The sequence below is a fragment of the Rhinopithecus roxellana genome, chromosome 3 (assembly GCF_007565055.1).
Source record: "Rhinopithecus roxellana isolate Shanxi Qingling chromosome 3, ASM756505v1, whole genome shotgun sequence".
NCBI lineage: Eukaryota > Metazoa > Chordata > Mammalia > Primates > Cercopithecidae > Rhinopithecus > Rhinopithecus roxellana.
This window is the reverse complement of record NC_044551.1, coordinates 55,455,598-55,476,400: the sequence shown is the minus strand read 5'-3', so window position 1 is coordinate 55,476,400 and position 20,803 is coordinate 55,455,598. Positions and strand designations below refer to the sequence as shown.

Below are 20,803 nucleotides of genomic sequence, written 5' to 3'. Positions count from 1 at the left end.
TAGACTGGTCTCAAACTCCTGGCCCCAAGGATCCTCCCACCTCAGCTTTCCAAAGTTCATGTGTTCTTTCACATGAACTGTCAAAGAGACTACTAATTCTGGCCGGGCGTGGTGGCTCAAGCCTGTAATCCCAGCACTTTGGGAGGCCGAGACGGGTGGATCACGAGGTCAGGAGATCGAGACCATCCTGCCTAACCTGGTGAAACTCTGTCTCTACTAAAAAATACAAAAAAATAGCTGGGCGAGGTGGCGGGTGCCTGTAGTCCCAGCTACTTGGGAGGCTGAGGCAGGAGAATGGTGTAAACCTGGGAGGCAGAGCTTGCAGTGACCTGAGATCCGGCCACTGCACTCCAGCCTGGGGGACAGAGCGAGACTCCGTCTCAAAAAAAAAAAAAATAAATAAAGAGACTACTAATTCTGTCTTCTGTCTCCCACAATATTGTACATATCTCTTGTACAGAGCAGGCATTCAATAACTGTTGAGTGACTGTTAGACAGAAGTAAAAACTTAAGATTAATCCCTAATATCCAGGTCGGGCATGGTCATAGGCACCTGTGGTCCCAGCTAGTTCAGAGGCTGAGGTGGGAGGATTGCTTGAGCCTAGGAGGTCAAGGTTGTAGACACCTATGTTTGTGCCACTCGCTATGTAGCATATACTTTTGTGGGTTACACATCGTGATTTGGGGACATTATTAACATACTCACAACTTAATTACAATTGCTACCTGTACCTTAAATTTCCCTATTTTTAGAGACTTTGGATTTTAACTGTGGTTAATGTCCATTTTACTATATTTAGGTTTATATGTAAAGGCATACTGTTTTATAGAAAATGAATTCCTGGCCAGGCATAGTGGCTCATGCCCGTAATCCCAGCATTTTGGGAGGCGGAGGTGGGTGGATCATCTGAGGTCAGGAGTTGGAGACCAGCCTGGCCAGCATGGCGAAACCCCATCTCTACTAAAAATACAAAAATTAGCTGGGCATGGTGGCATGCACCTGTAAACCCAGCTACTAGGGGGGCTGAACCTGGGAGGTGGAGGTTGCAGTGAGCCAAGATCGTGCCAGTGCATTCCAGTCTGGGCAACAGAGCGAGACACTGTCTCAAAAAAACAGAAAATGAATTCCTGGCCGGGCACAGTGGCTCATGCCTGTAATCCCAGCACTTTGGGAGGCTGAGACAGATGGATCGCTTGAGGCTAGGAGTTTGAGGCCAACCTGGGCAACATGACAAAACCCTGTCTCTACTAAAAATACAAAAATTAGCTGGCCATGGTGGTGTATGTCTGTAATCCTAGCTACTCAGGAGGCTAAGGAACAAGAACTGCTTGAAGCTAGGAGGCAAAGGTTGTAGTGAGCCAAGACAGAGACCCTCTCTCTCAAAAAAAAAAAAAAAAAGGATTCCTTTTTGTGTCAAATCAAGCTCAATTTTGTTACTGCAAAACAATTTGCTCTCAACTGCTGATTTTGTAATTTGTCACCCCTCAAAAGAGCTTATTTTAACAAAGAGGAGGAAAGGGTATAACAATTGTTGAGACACACTGAGCCGCAGGTAGCCATTTTAAGTGTACCCTGTGCACTACACTTTGCTATAGCAACCAGCTCAACCATGAGCTTACTATTTTTTTTTTTCCTTTTGAGACAGTCTCTCTCTGTCGTCTAGGCTGGAGTGTAGTGGTGCAATCTCGGCTCACTGCAGCTTCCACCACCTGGGTTCAAGTGATTCTCCTGCCTCAGCCTCCTGAGTAGCTGGGATTACAGGCGTGCACCACCATGCCCGGCTAAGTTTTTTTATTTTTAGTAGAGACGGGGTTTCACCATTTTGCCCAGGCTGGCCTCGAACTCCCAACCTCAGGTGATGTGCCCGCCACAGCCTCCTAAAGTGCTGGGATTACAGGCATGAGCCTGACCCTTACATTTTTTTATGTAGGAAACTAATTTGGTACTTGAGGACCATCTTGGCATCTTCCTTTATTATTAAAAGGAAGATTTTCCATGCTTCGGATTACCAAAATAATAGGCACAGCTGTATTAACTAGCAAAATTGCTTTTTATAGTAATGTCTTCCCATATATGCTACCTTCAATTAACTACACATCTTGTACCTCAACTGCGTCAGACAGGATACCCTTCCCAGTCCCTACTATAGTCCCTATCTCCAGGTTCAGCTGCACCATTCCAAAATAAAAAGTGCTAATCTGAATTTTTTCCAGGTATTTTTAGCTTTGACTAATCTCTCAAAAACCCTGCTTTTTGAAGTTTGGCACTATATCACTCTGAAATCCAGCAGGCATCTAAGAAGTCTCCTATTCTATTGTTCATTCACTTAACAGCTATTGAGCATCAATCATTATGTGTACTCTTTTAGACTATGCAGTAGGGTAACAGGAATAAAAACTACAATGTAGTGAATCTGAGAAAAATAAGTCAGCAATTACAATTCAGTACAATGTGACTACTATATTGAAAGCAACTACAAGATGCTAATTAAGCATATACTTCTTTCTATATGTAGAAGAACTAGTCTCATACTACAAAAAAAAAAAAAAAAAAAAACAAGCAAGAAGCTAACTCACACAAGCTATCCAGCTTAAGGCCCTGGTTATCTCTATAATCTGTGGAGATTGCCTCAACTAAATATAAACTGTACCTGTAAGGCAACGTATTAGGAGAGTAAATTTTGATAAAGTTGAAATAGGAATTAAAACTTCTATAGACTGGTAGCCTTTAATAACAGGTAACTGTAACCAAGAATCTTCTAGACAATTGATTTTGAGACTCTCCCTAACACAAAAGTAAGTCCTAGAAGTGCAGGGTTTGAGGTGAGGATAGGACAGAGGAAAAGGAAAAACAATTTCATAGAAAGACTTGAGTAAGTCAACTGTCCATTTACTTAGTCCTCGTTAGAAATCAAGCAAAAGTGAAAAGGATTTAAAAAGCAACCTTAAACTATCAAAAATAATTTCTCTTACACACAATATCCTCGGATGAACATAAGACTGGCTATTTAAACCCATTGAGTTAAAAATGGAAAGGACACAATGTGGTCTGATGTAAACTTTGGTGTATATAAAAATCCTATGGGGAGCTTGTTAAAAGTGCAAATCGCCAAGCCGTATCCTCAAAGTGAGGATTCCAAAGGTGTGGTTCAGAAACCTCTCAGTCTGTGTGTAACAGACTGAAAATGAATGTTTTTGGCATGGAAGACAGCTCAAGGTTATACACTGCTCTTCCCACCCTCTTCCCTAGTCCATTCTCAAAGAAGAGGCTCTACACTGTGAGTCCAAGACAAAATAAGAGTCCTCAGGAACAAAAAGTTGGCCAATTTTTGTGAAGGAATAAAGGCAACATAAAAAGACTAGGACAAGTATTTTCTTCTAGAACTCTCTCTACTTGGCTCCTTCCATTAGATCCCTTCTCTTCTACGTGCTGCATACTCTTCATTGATTCCTTTCCACATTATAGGACTAGGCTATCTCCTTCTTTAAGAATGAAGCATCTCGGCCGGGCGCGGTGGCTCAAGCCTGTAATCCCAGCACTTTGGGAGGCCGAGACGGGCGGATCACGAGGTCAGGAGATCGAGACCATCCTGGCTAACACGGTGAAACCCCGTCTCTACTAAAAAAATACAAAAAACTAGCCGGGCGACGTGGCGGCGCCTGTAGTCCCAGCTACCCGGGAGGCTGAGACAGGAGAATGGCGTGAACCCGGGAGATGGAGCTTGCAGTGAGCTGAGATCCGGCCATAGCACTCCAGTCTGGGCGACATAGCGAGACTCCGTCTCAAAAAAAAAAAAAAAAAAAAAAAAAAAGAATGAAGCATCTCTAATCATGGACGGTGAAATAGAGACCAGCGCAAAAGTCAGACGGAGGTCTGGGAAAAGCTGCTTAAGACCACATGCTAAATTCAGAAGTAAAAGGAACTTTGGAAGCTCCCAAGGAAAAGCCTGCCAATTTAGGGAAAAGCATGAGCAATATTTAAAGTACATTTAGAGGAGAAAAAGAAAGACAAAAGAAAAATCTTTCTACAAAACACTATGTCACCCTCTTCTTTTTTGGAGGGCAGTATGATTCAGAACCCACCTGAAATAGTTTCTTAAGCCCTATCATGTGACCATACAATAAGACTTAAAATTATATACCTTTAATTTCTCTACAATTACAAAAGGTAACAAAGAACACTGTTAAAAATATTTCAAAGCATGGGTAACACAGTGAGACTTCATCTCTACAAAAAATAAAAAAACCATCTGGGCGTGGTGGCGTGTACCTGTAGTCCTAGCTACTCGTGAGGCTAAGGTAGGAGGATGGTTTGAGCCAAGGAGGTCAAGCCTGTAGTGAGCCATCATGCCACTGCACTACACCCTGGGTGACAGAACAAAACCCTGTCTCAAAAAACACACACACACACACACACGAACCCAAAACCAAAAACAAAAGGTGCAAAAAACCTGATAAATGGCTGTCATCCCATACTTATGTCAAACTCCTTCCTATATCTGCCCTACATCCTTCAATTACCCAGACGTATCAATTCTACTCCTAAATGTCAACTCTATGCCCACCTAATTGTTCTCTTTACCACAGCTTCATTTAAGAGATGTATCATCTCATCTGAAGTACTTCCTTTACCTCAAACTGATCTCCTTAAGACTGTATTCAACAACCAATACTCCTCACTGGCAACTAAGTGATCTTTTTATTCATATCACTGCCCAGCAGTGATATGAGAAATGAGTGAAATGAGAAGTCTTGCCCTGTCGCCCAGGCTGGAGTACAGTGACACAATCGCGGCTCATTGCAACCTCCACCTCCCGGGTTCAAACAATCCTTCTGCCTCAGCCTCCCAAGTAGCCGGAACCACAGGCGCGTGCCACCACGCCCGGCTAATCTTTGTAGTTTTTAGTAGAGACAGGGTTTCAACATGTTGGCCAGGCTGATCTTGAACTCCTGACCTCGTGATCCACCCGCCTTGGTCTCCCAAAGTGCTGAGATTACAGGCGTGAGCCACCACACCTGGCCGCACAATTTTCATAATCAAATTTAACTATGTGAAATCACTTACATCATAAAATAGTTTTCTATCAGCAGCAAGTCGTTTAGATGCCAGTGTCTTGGTAACATGATAGAAGGTAAGTAATGCTCTGTGCTGTCGAAGATCATCCTGGACTTTAACAGACTCTATAAGAGTGGGAATTAGTTCAGGCCACTGTCTGGGACAATCCAATCTAGCAACTTTTGCAATCAGCACTGCAATCTGAGTTGCAATCTAAAAGGAAAAAATGAGAAATAAACAAATGGAATCAAGGCAATAGATAAGGAACGCATTCTCGGTGAAAAATCACCTTGTTAATTATACATCTGATAAAAATAAACAAATTTCACTGAATGACTGCTTAAACAGTGGTTCTCAAAGTGTGGCCCATGGACCCCTGGTAGAGCTAGGACACTTTCTGGGACCTATGAGGTCCTCCTTTACCCAATTACCTGTCAGTGTGAAACAAAGTTTTCTTCATATAACGTCTATCATGTATCACAACAGAGTAAATGAAGAGGCAGATATGAAAACCTAGATGTCTTCCTTTAAATAGCCAGACCCTAAAAATGCATGCCAATGCCACCTTTCTCACTAAATTTTTATTGTTTGGGAAACAGCTACTATTGCTCATTTCCAAAACTGCTATGTTGACAAGTATGACATAATTCTTTACACTAATATTTTTAAGTTTCTCAGTTTTAATTTATAACACAGTAAATATCAACAGATATAACTCTTTTAGGTCTTCCATTTTAGCAGTAAAATGAGATCCTGTGACCACAAAGTTTAAGAATCCTGACCTAAAAGTAGAAAGAAACATCAAATACTGGGCATTTAAATAATGATATTTCTACACACCGTTGTTTCCCAAATGCTAGCTGAAAGAACAATTAGGCAGTTGTTCATCGCTCAGTAACACAAACCCCTCCCTAATCACCTCCTGCCCCATTAAAGGTAACTCTGTTTTTCTCCATTATCCTTTAGCTCCTTTGTCAAGAAAGAGTAAAGAACTGAGATCATTTAAACAGGTCAAAATAAAATTGTATTGGAAATATTGCCAAATACAATTGTGCTTTAATAGCTCAATTTAAAAAAGCAAGCATAATCAAGTATTATCTCGAGAAAACTTAAGAATTATTGTACCTATAAGCAAAACTTATTTTATTCTTAGAAGAAAAACCTCAATATATAAAAAAAAGATAAAACTGTACATAATTTACTATCTAGCTGCCACAGAATAGTAGGAACTGAAAATGTGATAGATGCAACCAATAGAAAAAAACCTAAAGCCATTCTGTAGGTTTTTTTTAAAAAAGTGGTGGGGACTGGCCGGGCACAGTGGTTCACGACTATATTCCCAGCACTTTGGGTGGTCGAGGCGGACGGATCATGCAGTCAGGAGATCGAGACCATCCTGGCTAACACGGTGAAACCATGTCTCCACTAAAAATACAAAAAACTAGCCAGGCGTGGTGGCAAGCGCCTGTAGTCCCAGCTACTCAGGAGGCTGAGGCAGGACAATGGCGTGAACCCGGGAGGTGGAGCTTGCAGTGACCTGAGATTGCACCACTGCACTCCAGCCTGAACAACAGAGCAAGACTCTGTCTAAAAAAATTAAAAAATAAGGGGAGGGGGGAAGATAATCTAAAAATTATAATCATTAAAATTAATTCTTACGCAGTAAGACTACAAATATAGCCATGTATCACTTAACAACAGAGATATATTCTGAGAAATGTGTCATTAGGCACATTTGTGTGAATGTGTGAATATCACAGAATGTATAATAATCTTATGTGCTATACTTTTGTAAGACTAGCAGCAGAACGATAGGTTTGTTTACACCAACATCACCACCAATTAATGAGTAATACGCTGCACTACAGTATTAGGACAGCTATGATGTCAATGGGTGAGAACAACTTTTCAGTTCCATTATAATCCTATGGGACCACGATTATATATGTAGTCCACTGTTGCCCAAAACAATACTAGGCATCACATGACTATATAGAGAGATTTGCTTTAAATACAGGCTCATAAAATGAGAAAGTTGAAAAGTATACAAATATACCTTAAAATGACTTCTGGGCTTTAAATAATTAATAACCAAATCTAATCAAAACTACTCAAAGCTACAAACAGATCTCAAAATGTAAAAAAAGGAAAAACATCACAAACAAAAATAGTGCAATAGTGATATTTTTATTTATTTTTCATTTTAATGCCAGAATATAAAATTAGTTTGGAAAAGCAGAACAAATTAAAAGAAAAATTAGCATTCATTTTTCTCACTAACCTGGTTTATTGGTTCATTGAAGTTGGTGATGAGCCCTGCACGCAGTGTAGTTTTCTCCTCCTCTGACAGAGCACTGTAAAAAAAAATTGATTATGCAAAAGAATGCCACCTAATAAAAAATGTAGGTAAGCATTACTGTAAATTTTAATAATAAAAAGTCTTTCAAACATGTGTCTCTGATTGGTTTTTGTAAATGAAAAGGATTATTTCCATTACTTGTATATCAGCACTACTATGAACTTTAACAATAAAAAGTCTTGTAAACAACTGTCCCTGATTGGTTTTGGGAAATGAACAAGATTATTTCTATTACTCGTACAATGACACATCAGGTAAGTTGGAAGCATAAAATTCCTTCACGATTGAATAAATGGGAAGCATTACACAGTAAGCAAGAGTAAATAAGACAAATCCAAATAATTAATATATATGATGTTCACTTTTATTGATGTAAAAATAGTAGCCTACAAAAAAAAATAGATGGCTAAAAAAAAATCTATACAAGTAAATATTGTCACTTCATCGGCTTCTTTCATAAAATCTGTGTGAGATTATTCTATGGGGCAAGAGATTCAGAATCAGAAAATATTTGGGACGGGCGACTTATGAGAAAATCAACTAGCTTAAACCTTTCATTTAAACATCTCCAAAAAGAATAAACACAATACTAATAATTTTGACTGCATATGAGAAGGGAAAACAGAAAGGTACTGGACAGGAAAAGGAGAACACTACTGTATAAGACTGAATACATACGTATGAATGTGTTGTTAATTTTAAAATGAAGGCCAGGCACAGTGGCTCAGGCCTGTAATACCAGCACTTTTGGGAGGCCAATGCAGAAGGATGGCTCGAGCCCAAGAGGTCAAGGCTGCAGTGAGATATGATTGCACCACTGCACTCCAGCCTGGGCAACAGAACAAAACCTTGTCTCTTAAATATTTTTTTGAATAGTAAATGTACATTAGATTTTAATGCCTCATTTTAAGGTTTTCCATTCTGGGTATCAGAATTAAATTAATTAAATTAAATTAAATTAAAGCACACAACAACAACAGCATTAAAAACAAAAGGGATTAGACAGAATTAACATATTACTACAAGGTTCTGGCATTAACTAGAGAAAGTAAAGCGCCAGCCATGGTGGCTCATGCCTGTAATCCCAATCCTATGGGAAGCTGAGATAGAAGAACTGCTTGGGGCCAAGAGTTCAAGATAAGCCTGGGCAACATAGCAAGATCTCATTTCTACAAAAAATTAAAACTAAAAAAAATTAGCAGAACATGGCGGTATACACCTGTAGACTGAGGTACTCAGGATCAGGAGGTTGAGATAGGAGGCTTTCTTGAGCCCAGGAGGTGGAGGCTGCAGTGAGTTATGATTGTGCCACTGCATTCCAGCCTGGGCAACAGAGCAAGACCCTGTCTCTAAAAAAAAAAAAAAAAAAAAAAAAAAAAAAAAAAAAAAAAAGGTAAGGTACTAATACAAGGATATCAAGGGTCCATGTTACAATCACTTAAATAATGAAAACATACTAAACATTTTAGAGTAAAACTGAGTAATAAAAACTGTCTTGAATACAGTTGTTCTCCTTTATTCATAGTTTTACTTTCCATGGTTTTAGTAATCTACCATCAATGAAGTAGATTCAATGAATGGAATGGAAAATTCATAGGTTTTGAATAGCATAGCATCCTGAATAGCATGATGAAATCTCATGCTGTCCTGCCCTGTTTGGCCTGGGATGTGAATTATTCCTTTGTCAAGCACACCCATGCTGTACATGCCACCTGCCCACTAGATATTTAGTAGCTACTTTGTTATCAGACTGAAAAAAAAAAAAAACATACTAAATACAGGACTTAGGACTATCTGCAGTTTCAGGCGTCCACTGGGAGTCTTGGAACCTATCACCTGCAGATAAGGAGGAACTACTGTAATCCAAAGGAAAGCAAGAAAGAAAAAAGGGAACAGATACCAAGACATACAGAAAACAAAGTGTGAGGCTGGACACAGTAGCTTACGCCTGTAAGCCCTGCATTTTGAAAGGCCGAGGCAGGAAGATCACTTGAGGCCAGGAGTTCAAGACCAACCTGGACAACACAGTGAAACCCTGTCTCTACTAAAAATACAAAATTTAGCTGGGCATGGTGGCACACACTTGTAATCCCAGCTACTCGGGAAGCTGAGGCATGAGAACTGCTTGAACCCGGGAGGCAGAGGCTGCAGTGAGCTGAGATGGTGTCGCTGTATTCCAGCCTGGACAACAGAACAAGACTCTGTCTCAAAAAAAAAAAAAAAAAGAAAAAGAAAAAGAACAAAGTGTGGGCAGATTTAATCCCAATATATTAGTAATTACATTAAGTATAAATGGGCATAATACCAAAATTAAAAGACATTTATGATAAAATTGGATGAAAAAACAAATCCAAAGCTGAGCATGGTAGCTCATTCCTATAATCCCAGCACACTTTGGGAGGCCAAGAGAGTGGAACTGCTTGAGCTCAGGAGTTCGAGACCAGCCTGATCAACTTGGCGAAACCCTGTCTCTACCAAAAATACAAAAATTAGCCAGGCATGGTGGCATGCACCTGTGGTCCCAGCTACTCCAGAGGCTGAAGTGGGAGGATCACTGGAGCCTGTGAAGTCAAGGTTGCAGTGAGCCATGATGGCACCACTGCACTCCAGTCTAGGGGACAGAGCAAGACCCTGTCTCAAAAAAAAAAAAAAGAGAGAGAAAAAAGAAAGGGTACAATCACGATGCAATGGAGAAAGAACACATGTCCCTACTTCACATGAGCACCTTGTACAAAAATAAACTCCAGATAGATCATACACCTAAAATAGAAAAGGAAAACAAATCTTTCAGTAGAAAACAGAGTATTTTCATGACCACCGGCTGAGCAAAAAATTCATAAATAGGCTGGGAGCACTGGCTCACACCTGTAAATCCCAGCATTTCGGAAGTCCAAGGTAGGAGGGTCACTTCAGTCAGGAGTTCAAGACTAGCCTGGGCAACACAGCAAGACCCTATCTCTACAAAAAATTTTTAAAAATTAGGCACTGGTGGCACACACCTGTAGTCACAGCTACTCAGGAGGCTGAGGCAGGAGGACTGCTTGAGCCCAGCAGTTAGAGGTTACACTGAGCTATGACTGCATCACTGCACTCTAGCCTGGGCAACAGAATAAGACTCTGTCTTCTTAAAAAAAAAATTATAAAAAAAACTACAACCCAAAATAAATAATCATAGAAAGGTAATTAAATTAAACTTCATTAAAATTAAGGGCTTCTGAAGAAAGTGAAAAGGCAAGTCACAAAGTTGATTTTTTTTTTTTTTTTTTCTTTTTGCAGACAGTCTCCCTCTGTTGACCAGGCTGGAAAACAGTGGCATGATCTCAGCTCACTGCAACCTCCACTTCCCAGGTTCGAGAGATTCTGCTGCCTCAGCCTGTTCAGTAGCTGGGACTACAGATGTGCGCCACCATGTCCAGCTAGTTTTTGTATTTTTAGTAGACATGGAGTTTCATCATGTCGGCCAGGCTGGTCTCGAGCTCCTGACCTCAGGTGACCTGCCTGCCTAGGCCTCCCAAAGTGCTGGGATTACAGGCGTGAGCCACTGCACCTAGCCTAGGAGAAGATATTTGTAATACATATATTTGACAAAGGACTTGTATCCAAAATAAAAGTCCCATAAATCAATAAGATAATCCAACTTTTTAAACGTTCAAATAACAGACCCTTCACAATATAGGATACCCCAATGACCAATAAGTACATTTAAAAAGTACTGATCATTAAAGACAATGCAAACTAAAATTACCAAGTCCACCAGAAAGACTAAAATGAAAGATCAGACCAAGTGCTGATACGAATGCAGAGCAAATACTAACACTCGTATGTTGCTGTTGCCATGCAATCTGATACAACCAGCCTAGAAAATTAACAATATCTACTAAAGTTGAACACACATCTGACTATAAGTGGTAATAAAATGCAAATGTGTGTAAAAGTTTCTAGAATGCTGTAAGTGTTCTATCTAGTTCCAAGTGGCAGTTACACAGGTGTCTTTGCATTATGAACATTCAAACTACACCTTTACTTGTGCACTGTTTAAAGTATGTTATATATTACACTTCAAAGAAAGTATTTTAAAATCTTAATGACTTACTCAAAGTTAACAAATGAGAAAACAAGATTAACATAAACATTCAGATCATTAAAAATATCTCTCTAATCCTTTTATGATTGTGCTATACTTTCCAACTTTAATAGTTCCCTTCTACTATCAAATCCGACATAATGTGTTCTCCTACAATATTTTGCTTTAAACTTGTAATTGAACTTTTCTTCTATGCCAAGGAGCCAGGTTCATCAGTTTGCATAACTCTAACTACAATAAAAGTGTATAATGGGCCAGGCATGGTGGCTCACGCCTGTAATCCCAGCACTTTGGGAGGCTGAGGTGGGTGGATCATGAGGTCAGGAGATCGAGACCATCCTGGCTAACACGGTGAAACCCCATCTCTACTAAAAATACAAAAAATTAGCCAGGTGTGGTGGCGGGCGCCTGTAGTCCCAGCTACTCGGGAGACTGAGGCAGGAGAATGGCGTGAACCCAGGAGGCGGAGCTTGCAGTGAGCCGAGATTGTGCCACTGCACTCCAGCCTGGGCAACAGAGCGAGACTCCATCTCAACAATAACAACAAAAAAAAGTGTATAATGACTATCAAAATAGATCATGCAAAAAAATACACAGATGCTCCTGACTTACGATGGGGTTACCTCCTGATAAACCCACAGTAAATAAAAAATATTGTAGGTCAAAAATTTATTTTATATCTAACCTACTGAACATCGTATCTTAGCCTAACCTACCTCAAACATGCTCAGAACACTTACATTAGCCTACGGTTGGGCAAAAGCATCCAACACAAAGCTTATTTTATAATAAAGTAGTAAATATCTCATGTTAATGTATTAAACACTGTAGTGAAAATGAAAAATACTGTACTGGAAGTGAAAAACAGAATGGTTGTATGGGCACTTGAAGTACAGTTTCTACTGAATACATACATACTGCTTTTGCATCATAGTGAAGTAAAAAAAAAAATTCGTTAAATCAAACCACCATAAGTCAGGGATTGTATATATATTAAAGAAACAAGCCATTAACCTGAAGAAAATTCACATCTTTAACAATTCTCTAATAATAATTTACATTCCACCTTTAATTTTATGCATGTTATCATTAGATGAAATCAAACTATGTTCCAAGCAGAAATTGGATAGTATTTAATTAATTAGGACCCAGATAAATTGCAATGTATATGGTAATGGTAACAAGCTTGTTAGTTAATTCTCATTCTGTGAAAACGGTTAAGAGTAGGATCTATACAAAATGAAATAGGTAAGTACAGAAACAAGCATATTTTTAAAAAGTCTCAAGTTTATAAGTTCAATTACTAATCTGCCACCCATGCTCCCCCTTTCTAAATACATTCATCTCCTTTCCAGCTTTTATCTCAATATATACGAAAAGAGACAGCTTGGGATTTAACTACCAAATACTGTATAAATTCTCTCATAACTTTTTAAATTTAAGCAAAAGTCCAGGTTCTAATTCATTATGTAAAAGTGTAGCCTGAAATATTTAATAATTTACTTTACCTTCAAAATAATCATTTATATATATATATATTTCTATGTATGTTCATATATATATATATACACACACACACACACACACACACACACATCTCTCTCTCTCTCTCTCTCTCCCCATCTGTCTGTCTTTTGAGACACAGTCTCACTCTGTCGCCCAGGTTGGAGTGCAGTGGCACGTTCTCGGCTCACTGCAACCTCTACCTCCTGGGTTCAAGTGATTCTCCTGTGTCACCCTCCCCAGCAACTGGGATTACAGGCATCCGCCACCACACCTGGCTAATTTTTGTATTTTTAGTAGAGGTGGGGTTTCACCATGTTGGCCAGGCTGATCTCAAACTCGTGACCTCAAGTGAGGTAAACAAAACCAAATGTAAACAAAACAGTAAAACAAAAATGAATCTTAGGAGATATGCAAAATTTAATTGGACAAAGCAGTAGAAAAGTGCTGCTGGGCCATTGCCTATAAACCAATAATGCACACTTTCTCATCACTACCTACCAAATTTCTCCCCGAAATTATGAATTAATCCTATCTAAAAAATTAATCCAGCCAGGCACAGTGACACACGCCTGTAATCCCAGCACTTTGGGAGGTTGAGGCAGGCGGATCACAAGGTCAGGAAATCGAGACCATCCTGGCTAACATGGTGAAACCTCGGCTCTACTAAAAATATAAAAAATTAGCCAGGTGCTGTGGCAGACACCTATAGCCCCAGCTATTTGGAAGGCTGAGGCAGGACAATGGTGTGAACCCAGGAGGCGGAGCTTGCAGTGAGCCGAGATCACACCATTGCACTCTAACCTGGGCGACAGAGCGAGACTCCGTCTCAAAAAAAAAAAAAAAAAAAAAAAGAAGACATGTTTGCTTTAAATCTTAATATAGTATCCTAAGTGCAGCCTGAAAATACTCTTCTTGTTCCCAATATTATTCAAGGACATGTTTTATATGCATTTTGAAGTATTCAGACTGAGAAAAGTCTTATGGCTTTAAGAATTTACAGAGCTTTAGTGCCATCTACTGGAAAACACAGATTATGATGCTGCTTAGGAAAAATTCAGTACCGTACTTTGTAACAAACAAATCCCAGGGTCATGTCTACAATGATTTCCCACTGATTATATAACATGTAAAATTAATTACTAAGAGAAATTTGTTAACGAGGTACAAAAAACAGTGATAACTGAATACTAATGTGATTACAAATGTATACTAATCCATCCCCACCACAGAGAAAGAATGCATAAGACTCAGAAATTACACCCAGCTGGTTCAGAGTTGACCCGGGATTTCCTTCTGAATGGTTTTTTTTCCCCAAACCCTAACCTTACATTTCTGTTTCTTTTTTCTTGAGATGGGGTCTCTCCACGTTGCCCAGGCTGGTCTCAAACTCCTGGGTTCAAGCAATCCTCCTGCCTCAGCCTTTTAATGTGCGTAGGACTAAAAATAAGGGCTTTTGTTCAACATGACTCACTCAGCATGATCCTTGCAAGCAGAGGGCCAACATGACACACTCACACACACACCCAAAACTATGAAGAAAACAATAATATAGCTGTTGATTTCTCATTAACTAAATAGAACATTTATTCAGTAAACACTTTTTTTGCATTTTTTTAAATATCAAACACTTCACAAATCATCCTTGCACAGAGACCATGCTAATCTCTGTATTGCTCCAATTTTAGTTATATGTGCTGCAGAAGTGCTAACACATTTTTTTTACATAAACAAGTACATTCTTACACATTCCTGAATTTGGGAAGGATTACACCCAAGGAATAGGGGAAGTGATGGAACTTACTGAGGTGCTACACGTCTCCAGTAGCGATCAATTCCATGTTTAAAATACAGTACAGCAAGCCACCTTACATTTATATCCAAAGTGTGGTTTGTGAAAATATTCTATAAATAAAAAACATAATATTAGAATTAGCATGGAATAAGTAAAAAGTATAATTAATGTACCCACAATAAAATATGAACAGATCTTTTCTTTTTGAGACAGAGTTTCGCTCTTGTCTCCCAGGCTGAAGTGCAATGACACGATCTTGGCTCACTGCAACCTCCGCCTCCCAGGTTCAAGCAATTCTCCTGCCTTGGCCTCCCAAGTAGCTGGGGTTACAGGTGCCTGCCACCAAGCCCAGCTGATACTTTGTATTTTTTTTTTTGTAAAGACAGGGTTTCACCATGTTGGCCAGGCTAGTCTCAACCTCCTCACCTCAGGTGATCCACTCGCCTGGACCTCCCAAAGTGCTGGGATTACAGGCATGAACCACCACGCCTGGCCTGGACAGATCTTTTAATTAAATTTGTTTACATTCTATCACTACATATATCATATCCACATTTATGAAGTATATACAGTTCTAGTATCCTCCTTATCAAAACAATTACGCTTGTAAATAAGCTTAATAAAGCTGGGCATGGTGGCTCACACCTGTAATCCCAGCACTTTGGGAGGTTGAAGCAGGCGAATCACGAGGTCACGAGATCGAGACCATCCTGGCCAACATGGTGAAACCCCAACTCTATTAAAAACACAAAAATTAGCTGGGCATGGTGGTGCATGCCTGTAATCCCAGCTACTCGGGAGGCCGAGGCAGAAGAATCGCTTGAACCAGGGAAGCAGACGTTGCAGTGAGCTGAGATCACGCCTCTGCGCACCAGCCTGGTGACAGCGAGACTCTGTCTCAAAAAAACAAAAGTTTGACAGCAGAACACTTTTAAGAGACACAAAGCGGCCAGGCATGGTGGTTCACACTTGTTCCATACACTTTGGGAGGCTGAGACAGGTGGATCACCTTGAGGTCAGGAGTTCGAGACCAGCCTTCCAACATGATGAAACCCTATCTCTACTAAAAATACAAAAAATTAGCTGGGCGTGGTGGTGCACACCTGTAATCCCAGCTACTCAGTAGACTGAGGCAGGAGAGTTGCTTGAATCCAGGAGGCGGAGGTTGCAGTGAGCTGAGATCGCGCCACTGCACTCCAGCCTGGGCAACAAGAGCAAAACTCCGTCTCAAAAAAAAAAAAAAAAAAAAAAAAAGGGAGCCAGGCACAGTGGCTCACGCCTGTAATAGCAACACTTTGGGAGGCCGAGGAGGGCAGATCACCTGAGGTCGAGAGTTCGAGACCAGCCTGACCAACATGCAGAAATCCTGTTTCTATAAAAATACAAAAATTAGCCAGGCACAGTGGCACATGCCTGTAATCCCAGCTACTTGGGAGGTTGAGGCAGGAGAATCGCTTGAACCCGGGAGGGAGAGGATGCAGTGAGCTGAGATCACACCATTGCACTCCATCCTGGGCAACAAGAGTGAAACTCTATCTCAAAAAAAAAAAAAAGACAGATAAAACCACATGTGATGTGAATAATCTCAACTCAAAATTAACCATTACTCAAAAAAAGTATTCATTATGTTAATCCAAGTAATAATAATGGCTATAATTATACTATGTCTCAGACCAAAAACAACTCAAATTCCCAGAGGTGACCTCTCAAACCTTGTATAGGAAAATCCCAAAGCCAAAAATGATGTGGAAGTATGTCCTTTGCTATAGAAAAACATTTATAAGTTTTTATGTTTTTTTTGAGATGGAGTCTCGCTCCCATTGCACAGACTGGAGTGCAGTGGCGCAATCTTGGCTCACTGCAACCTCCACCTCCCGGGTTCAAGCAATTCTCCTGCCTCAACCTCCCAAATAGCTGGGATTACAGGGATGCGCCACCACGTCCGGCTAATTTTTGTATTTTTAGCCAAGACGGGTTTTGCCATGTTGGCCAGGCTGGTCTTGAACGCCTGATCTCAGGTGATCCACACGCCTTGGCCTCCCAAAGTGCTAGGATTACAGGGGTGAGCCACTGCGACCGGTCAAGTATTTTTCAAAAAGGAATACAGGCTGGGCCCAGTGGCTCATGCCTGTAATCCCAGCACTTTGGGAGGCCAAGGTGGGTGGATCATTTGAGGTCAGGAGTTAGAGAAAAGCCTGGCCAACATGGTGAAACCCTGTCTCTACTAAAAATACAAAAAATCAGCTAGGCATAGTGGGGGGAACCTGTAATCCCAGCTACTCAGGAGGCTGAGGCAGGAGAATCACTTGAACCCAGGAGGCAGAAGTTGCAGTAAGCTGAGATCACACCACTTTACTGCAGCCTGGGCAACACAGCAAGAGTCCATCTCAGACAAAAAGAAAAAAAAAAAGGAACGTACGCTATACAGCCAATTTTAGAAAATCATGTGTAAATACAAATAAAAAAGAAAAAAGATTACAATGATAGTTGTGTAACTCACATTTATTCCTTCGAACCACTGGCAACTGGGTGCAAGTCCCTCTTTTGGGTCTCCATTACAAAAGATGCACTTCTTTTACCACATTAATCACATTTGATCTTAACATGTTACATGTCCACCTTCTATACTAGACTGAGTCTTGTCTTACACCTAGAACCTAGCACAGTGCCTGGCAAAGCAGAAACTTCCTAACTTTCTATTGAGCAAATGAGTGAACAAATGGAAGTAACATGGGAATATTGTGGAAGTTGGTGGATCTCACTCAGTCTATCTCAACTACACTTGGGAAAATAAGAAAAGTCAAGCTGCAGATGTCAACCCAAGTAGAAATATCCTATAAGTACTCTGAATAACAGGACTAGAATACAAGCCTGAGATCATGCATATAAATATAGGAGTCTCCTGACTAGAATGGACAGCTGGGTTAAGATCAAATGTACCTAGAAAGTGAGTAGAGAGGAAAAAGGAAGACTAAAACACAGCAGCTTTTTAATCTACTATAAATATAATATGTTCCATCTAAAAGAAATGTTATATCCCTCTAAGAAGAAAATTACAGGTAGTAAAAATAAAGACATTCGGAGACTGAGGTGGAAGGATCACTTGAGCCCAGGAGTTTGACACCAGCCTGGGCAACAAAGCAAGACCCTGTCTCTACTTTAAAAAAAAAAAAAAAAAAAAAACCTAGGAACTTGATATTATTAATAATGTATAGTTACTAATATACAAAAAGACAACAGTTAAGCAATGCGTACTGGTTTTTAAGGTCCAGCAGTAATTAAAACGAGAACTTCCAAAAGTGTTTTACATTTTGGCCTGAAAAAGCACAAGTCTAATTTATAGAGCACATTCATTTAAATAAGCATAAGAAGAGTAAAGACACACAAGAGGTTTTCTTTTTTTCTTTTTTTTTTGAGACAGAGTTTTGTTCTTGTGGCCCAGGCTGCAGTGCAGTGGCATGATTTCAACTTGCTGCAACCTCCGCCTCGCGGGTTCAAGTGTTTCTCCTGCCTCAGCCTCCTGAGTAGCTGGGACTACAGGCATGCGCCAGCACGCCCGGCTAATTTTGTATTTTCTGTAGAGATGGGGTTTCACCATGTTGGTCGGGCTGGTCTCAAACTCTTGACCTCAGGTGATCCACCCACTTCAGCCTCCCAAAGTGCTGGGACTACAGGTCTGAGCCACTGCACCTAGCCCTACTCATGAGATTTTCTAAAGATTTATATACTACGCCTAAAATTTACAAACATGATGCTAGGATTACATAAAGAATAAGATGTTTTCTCTAATATCTTTTAAAACCAGTATTTTATTTTTTTTACCATTCCGTTACTGAGCCAAACAGCCAACTTTTTTGTTATATTCAGAATAACAAGTCTGACTTTAAACAATTTCCCTTACAGTCACGACCAATATCTTCTTCAATTTAACAAACAACTCAAACTTTTTTAGCCAACAAGTTAAAATATATATGACAACTACTATCACTTATTTTATTTTGCAAGATATAATGAACAATTTTGCTCTGATTCTATGACTCGGTCACAAATACTGAGACAGTTTTTAACCCAAGTGGGAGCTTTGTTGCCCTGACCAGAAGCTAAGCCTCAAACACTAATCAGAATTCTCAATTTCTTAGAAGAAAAGTATAAGGAAGGTCTTCAACACAAAAATACTTCTTTCATTCTGGCATTGAGAAAATAATTTTGATTATTAGTCAAAAACTTTAAACTCCAACAAAGGTTTGTTTAAAGCACATATTGTTAATTCATTATACTACTTCCTATTACACCCAAGAAAGCATCAGATGTGTCAAGAGAATGAAATTTTTAGATGAGAAAAGAAAACATTTTAAAGTGAAATACACAGTACACCTGACACTGATGCTGCAATATGGAGACCTGAACAACTATGACAACATAAATTACCTGGGGTAGGGATAAAGACAAAATATGAAAGAGTGTCACCTCCAGTCCTGATGGTAGATACTTTCAACATACTAAAACTGAAAATCATCATGGTTTTGCCTTCTGAGCAGATGCTACACATACCTTGCTTATTTTTATATTTATCAATAAATATTTCTTTAACACCCTTAAGAAGCCATAAAGTAATAAAATAATGGCAAAGGCATCAGCAGCCAAACATTTGAATGTATTTCACTAAACTACCAAGAAAACTAGGTTTTTAAAACAAAGTAATGTTGTCTCATTTTATTAAAAAGAAAAGCAAACAATTTTAGAACAACTTACCAGCAACACTGAATAGAAACCTGGCTGTGTCTCCCACTGCTTCAGCTGCTCCTCGGCTGGTTTTAACACAGCAGTATCCTGACTGGTGGCCTGTGTTAAGACCTGAAGAACAACAGTGCTGGCACTATTGAGATCCATGGAAACCTGGCAATGATAAGTTAACATACTTGAATGTGTGTATTACAATAAAAAATTAACAGTAAAATAAATGGAGACAAAAAGCTTTCATGTACTGAATTACTCCTATTCATCTACTCCTTCATGTTCTGCCTTTCTATCTTTTCTAAGTATATCCACACTCTTCCTTAAAATTCATAATCAAATTATTTTTGCTTACATCAATTTATTCTTAAACGAAACTCTCTTTCATTGTTCTATAAATGTAAGATAATAAACTGAGGGAGGGGAGACACACACACAAACTTCAAAGTTTCTAAATTCTGAGTAAGTACCATTATGTGCCCAAGACTAAGCATAATGCCTTCTGTCTTCGTTTTAAAAAGGAGACTAATAAGTGTTATAAAAGTATTAAACCATGTAGCAAGTAGCACCTAACTTTATCCTTGACAAAATCAGAAGGAAGAAAAGAAAACCGAAAAAGAGTTGCTTTGACTCATTTGTATTCTCCAACATCATCTTACATGCCACCAGAGGTACACGTCCAAATCATTTTAAGAAACACACAAAATGAAATGCTATGGAGAAAAAAGCCAAACTGACCTATTAAACAAAAATCTAAAACCTAAGTCAGAAAGGATCTTAAGGGCTGAGTCATCTAATCCTATACCACGTAGCTGAAGCCATTCAACAAATACACAATTTCTTGAATTTGTTGAATTCTCCAGGATTCTGTTTCTAATTGCCCCCAAAATTGTATATACAATTCTATACTTAGCAAGTATGTATAGTTATTCACAATATACACATACAAAACATAAGGATTAAAACTGAAAGCTAAAAATGCTGACAGAAAATAAATCGAAGTTCTCAGTGCAGGGGTGACAGGGAATAGCTTTGTACTGTATTGATATAGCTTAGTGATAATGGCTAACTCTATGACTGAAGAATGTTCCAGACAGTAAAAGTCTGAAAGTTACTAGCCTATAAAGAATATAGCCAAAGCAAATGGATTTCTTTGTTAAAATAATTATAATTAAATTGCAGTGAAATAGCAAGATCCCAAATGCTGATTCAACAAGAAATCTGACCTAGATTATCTTTTAGGGAAAATTAACCATTTCAAAACCTATGTAA

The 20,803-nt window shown here is 39.4% G+C and overlaps 1 protein-coding gene and 1 non-coding gene across 3 annotated transcripts in view; both read right to left on the bottom strand.

Moving 5' to 3' along the window:
- Positions 1 to 20,803, bottom strand: part of IPO11 (importin 11) — a 234,481-nt gene that overhangs the window by 187,517 nt on the left and 26,161 nt on the right. For both annotated transcript variants that reach the window (XM_010385211.2, XM_030926735.1), the window contains exons 2-5: positions 19,550 to 19,693; positions 14,807 to 14,907; positions 7,338 to 7,410; positions 5,066 to 5,269 (exon numbers count right to left, since the gene is read on the bottom strand). In XM_010385211.2, the coding sequence (XP_010383513.1) occupies positions 5,066 to 5,269; positions 7,338 to 7,410; positions 14,807 to 14,907; positions 19,550 to 19,687 (516 nt within the window). In that variant the 5' untranslated portion in view covers positions 19,688 to 19,693. The remainder of the gene's footprint in view (positions 1 to 5,065; positions 5,270 to 7,337; positions 7,411 to 14,806; positions 14,908 to 19,549; positions 19,694 to 20,803) is intronic.
- LOC115896654 lies at positions 14,610 to 14,717 on the bottom strand. Its single transcript, XR_004056563.1, has one exon. It is a non-coding gene; the product is annotated as a U6 spliceosomal RNA (small nuclear RNA).